Source organism: Triticum aestivum, chromosome 6D (genome assembly GCF_018294505.1).
Source record: "Triticum aestivum cultivar Chinese Spring chromosome 6D, IWGSC CS RefSeq v2.1, whole genome shotgun sequence".
Lineage (NCBI taxonomy): Eukaryota > Viridiplantae > Streptophyta > Magnoliopsida > Poales > Poaceae > Triticum > Triticum aestivum.
This window is the reverse complement of record NC_057811.1, coordinates 445,132,422-445,136,892: the sequence shown is the minus strand read 5'-3', so window position 1 is coordinate 445,136,892 and position 4,471 is coordinate 445,132,422. Positions and strand designations below refer to the sequence as shown.

The window sequence follows — 4,471 nt, the reverse complement described above, 5'->3', positions numbered from 1 at the left end:
GGACTTTTTCAAAAAAACTTGGAACGATCCTTAGTAGTGGAAACCAACTAGGACAAAACAATAAAAAATAAGTATTTATTTAACCAATTGTAGCTCGTTTTATGCTACGTAATATTTAGCATACCAATGTATTGGCAACTTAGAAAATTGGATACTAATTGGTTGGCTACCAATTCTTTGACCATTTAAAAAAAATCCAACTTTGGCAACATTTGTTTTTTCACAAAATATGCGATTGTCAAATGTGTTATTTTATCCCAAAAGACATATATTAGATCTGATAACTATCAACAAAAACTGTAGCTAGAGTACAATGAAAAGACAACTGCCGCGATACGATCAGTAAAAAGTAAAATAACGTTAAAAATTATACCGATCCTTTTTTTTTTCCTTCGATTATTGGTACCGAACAGGTAAGCCTTAATTGTACATGCATGTCAATCGTGCCCACGTAGTGTCAACCGTACAATATGTCCAAGACCAAGAGGCTCCCTGCATTCGGGCGCGTGGGACATGGACGGAAACCCCACTCCTGCCCATGCCGTGCACGCACAACCAGATAACACGCGGAGAGATGCGTAGGACATGCATAGGTACATAGACAGAGTACATAAAGGTACATTACATAGAGAGAGCTATCAAGCTGCAGTGCCTACAAGGCTGCAAGTACTCCTAGATCTTGCTTACTACTCGTAATTAGCAGTAGCTCGTGAACTGTTACATGCCAATGGGCTACCTACCTACGTACAGCTCTGCTGCTGCCGCCGCTCCTCCTCCTCCTCACGCTCGATCGTCTCGAGGATACGGTGGACCGCCGCGGCGATGTCGGCCACCGACGAGAGCCGGCAGTCGTCTTCCACCTGCGGCCACCATGCATGGCATCATCAACCAGACATAGAGCTTTTCAGATGAATTCATTTGCTACATACTACGAGTCCACGACACAAAGAAATGGACGTTCGATCCTGCAGGCACTACGGCAGCAAACACGGTGGCAGTCAATCCATGCATGCAGGTGCAGCCCCTCATCTAGCGTCAAAACAATAATGCAGCTTCATCTTTGCGGTGAAACACGCGGAGGTGTGATGTTTTGGAGGAGCCGTCCCGGACAAGGGCGCGGAAAACGAGGCCAGTTAGTTGTTTCGGCGTCACGCGCGCGCTGCCAAGCGAGCGAATGGTCTCGAAAAAGAAACGGCTACAGCTAGGTAGCATGGGGAGTCTGTGGAGTGCGTACGTACCTTGAGGCTGAGGCAGTAGAGGGCCATGTGGCCGGCGCTGGTGGCGTTGAGGTGCAGCACGGCGAGCCGGTGGCCCTGCAGGCCCGCCACGATCCTCAGCAGCTGCGTCGGCCGCCGCCGCGACAGCACCTTCAGGCTCGCGTGGCTCTCCACGATGGTCACCTCGATGTCCGCCACGGCCGACTGCTTCGAGCCCGACGTCGTGTCGTCGTCGGCGGCATTGCCGCCGCCGTCGTCCGCGAGAGCGCCTGCTGCTGGTGTGGCCGGGGCGTGGCGCACGCTCATCGTGTACTGCGGGAAGGTGAAGAAGTCTAAAAAGGGCACTGCGGCCGCGGAATCGACGTCGCCGCTGACGGGACAGTCGTCGCGGAGGCGGGCGTGCCGGTGCGCCTCCAGGGATTGAACTAGCTGCTCCAGCTCCTTGACGTAGTTGATTGCGCCGCCAATTATGGATGCCTGGTCGCCCTGTTCGTAATCACAATAGATACTATGTGCTCTGACTTTGGATCGATCAAGTTCGAAATAAGAACTCCCTGAAAATTACATCCAAATTTTCAAAAATGAGCTAAGGAATACGTACCCTGTGCACATAGGAGGCCGGCATGAGGGACCGGAGCACGCCAAGGTACTCGTTCATCTGCTTGCGGCGGTTGCGCTCGACGGCGATGTGGGTCATCCGCTGGCTCTCCGCCTCCTCAATGTTCTTCACGCTCCTCGCTCTTCGCCGCTTCCTCCTCCCTGCTGCACCTGACGCCGACGCCGCGTCCACGGCACCGTCGTCCGCGCCTCCAGGGTCACTGCCGTGCCCCGGCGGCGGCAGCGCCGGCAAGGAAGAACTGCCTTCCGGGGCTTCGGTGCTCGCAACGGCGGCGCCGCAGTGGGCATTGCTTCCGTCCAACTCCATGCCACCGCCGTGCCCGTGGCCATTCCCGCCCCAAACGCCACCGCCTCCTCCTACTCCTTCAGCAGCCATGGCGCAGCGCCCAAAGAACCCTTTCGAGAACACCACGGCCTCCAACGCCATACGCGCTCGGCTTGTTCAAGCAATTGACCAAGATGCAGATGCACACGCGGAAGAGAGATGTGTCACTACCTAGCTTCTACCTCTCGGTCCATGGCTCCATCCTCCATGGCCAGAATAATTTATACCCGAAGCACCACTGGAGCGGCCGGGGCGCGGGCTTACGTGGTTTGCGGTGTGATTAGGCTATGATTCGGTCGGACTGCTGGCACTGCACGGCACGGCGTCGTGCCATGGCAACGGCAGAGACAGAGAAAAGAGGATGCATGTGCATAGATGACGGGACGGTATGCGAGTCATCCGGAAATGCAACATTGGCTTTGCCAAGAAAAACACGCCCAAGAAAAACGCAAGACACGTCGCGTGTTTTTTTGTCTGTTCTTTTGAAGACCGGCTTCACGGTCCATCCCGTGCGTACCGGGTAGTAAATTTTCGAATATACAAAAAAGTGTGGCAATTTTTTTGAACATGGTACAGACGCACTCATACATACGCACATGCACTCATTCCCATGAATAAACGCGCACATACTCTACCCCTTACGAGCGTCTCAGGGACACTGAGCCGGCACACCGTCATGAGATTGACGAAGCCGTCGTAGATGCCTTCGAAGGCCTGAAATAAATTCAGAAAATGCAACCACCAACGCTAAGTGTATGACTTGAACTCTGATGAGTTGGCTCCACCACATGTAACCTAACTTTTCGAGCCCATGGTTTATCCATACTTCAAAAATAATAATATATTTTTAATCCGTTTGTGAGAAAGCATGAAAAGAGACAAGAGACTTGAATTTTGGACTTCAACAAAAGAATCCGCATGGTTAACGCGCCTTACCAAATCGTCCCTTTGTGATTCGATTGAATGGTTCGTATGCTTTTTAAGTCTTGAATTTTGAACGCATCTTGTTTTCGATCAGATTGGTTCGGACGTTCGAAATACCTTAGGACGACTCCAAATCGAGGGTCGGTCTCGGGGAGTTAGGACGTCCGCTACACAGGTTTCCGACAATCCGATCCCACCCAAAACCCTGGCCGATTCTAGAAACCTCGCCGCATTCACATAGGTTCACCGGCCACTCACTTACCCAAATTAAATCTTGGTGGTCCGGCGCCACCTGAGAAACCTACTCCAGCTTTAAAGTTGGCCGGCCTCCCCCAAATCCTATGCTCACCCACTCTTCCCCTCTCCCAAAGTTGTCGCACAACACACCTTCACGGTGTGCCGTCCTCGTCGTTAGGGGAGGGGGCTCAAAATGTCTCATCAAGACGGAGACGCAACGGGTTGGCACTTTTGACAAAATATGATTTTCGTCGCCCTGGGTCCTCGCAGAGGCTTGGGACTTTGACGATCCAAGTCAATCAAAGAGACAGACACTCGCTGCTGGCTGAATGAGTAGCTCATCTACCTCGGGCTGGCCGAGTACGAGCATGAGATCTACCTTCAAGTTGAGGAGAGGAGGCCGAGCTTCTGCGCCACAAGCGCGACGCGCGGCCGGGGACAGATGCCACCACAGTTGGAGTTGGCTTTCTTAATTGCCGTTGCGACAAACAACGACAACATCGGCGGCGGTGCTGCCGGTCTCGGAGGCCATGCCTACGAGGTCACGGTCCGGTGCTTAACTTAGGTTTTCGCTTGGTTTAGCTAAATTTAGATTAGTTTGGATCAAACCTTTTAGTTTTTATCAAATATGCATGTAATATACCGTACTAGATTTAATCCCGTCCGTAATTCGTGTTTGAATTGTTTGAAATGAGGAGACATTTGAGGGACATGGTTGGATGATCAATGTTCGGCCAGATGTTCGCGGACAAGCCTGGATGTATTCACGGACATTTGATAGTGTTCGTTGGGTGATTGCAGCCGGATAAGCCCTTAGTTCATCTCTAATAGATGCCCTAATAGTTATATTTGGGGGAAAATGTTTTGAGGGATTAAGTCCTAGCTAGCAGATACCTCAAACCAATAATCCCTCAAAACATAGTTGTCCCTACTAAATTTAGTCCAAAGCGGTAAATTGTCAATAAAATAGACGGTCGTCCCACCTTCCTCTCGGCACTGACCCACTACCCTCATCACCGCTATCCAACCCCCTGCGAGGGAACCTTTTCATGCGACCATCTGACAGTCCCCACCCTCTCTCGCACCTTCTACTCGCTTGCCGATGTTGGAATCAGCTTTTTCATCACCGACGAGCCCGCCGCTCGGTGGC

General features: G+C 51.8%; 1 protein-coding gene across 1 annotated transcript; it reads right to left on the bottom strand.

Annotated features, from left to right (window-relative positions):
- Positions 1 to 594: 594 nt before the first annotated feature.
- LOC123141902 (transcription factor bHLH94) lies at positions 595 to 2,526 on the bottom strand. Its single transcript, XM_044560969.1, has 3 exons — positions 1,819 to 2,526; positions 1,239 to 1,703; positions 595 to 860 (listed from the first exon to the last, which is right to left on the bottom strand). The coding sequence occupies exons 1-3, from the start codon at positions 2,260 to 2,262 to the stop codon at positions 741 to 743; spliced, it is 1,029 nt and encodes a 342-aa protein (XP_044416904.1). The 5' UTR covers positions 2,263 to 2,526; the 3' UTR covers positions 595 to 740.
- Positions 2,527 to 4,471: the final 1,945 nt, after the last annotated feature.

What these genes read in the sequence shown, in the direction of transcription:
- LOC123141902 (XM_044560969.1), bottom strand. Translation starts at nt 2,262, where the DNA reads ATGGCGTTGGAGGCCGTGGTGTTCTCGAAAGGGTTCTTTGGGCGCTGC. An exon ending in CGGCCTCCTATGTGCACAGG is followed by an intron (nt 1,704 to 1,818) that starts GTACGTATTCCT and finishes GATTACGAACAG; the next exon opens with GGCGACCAGGCATCCATAAT. An exon ending in TCTACTGCCTCAGCCTCAAG is followed by an intron (nt 861 to 1,238) that starts GTACGTACGCAC and finishes TGGTGGCCGCAG; the next exon opens with GTGGAAGACGACTGCCGGCT.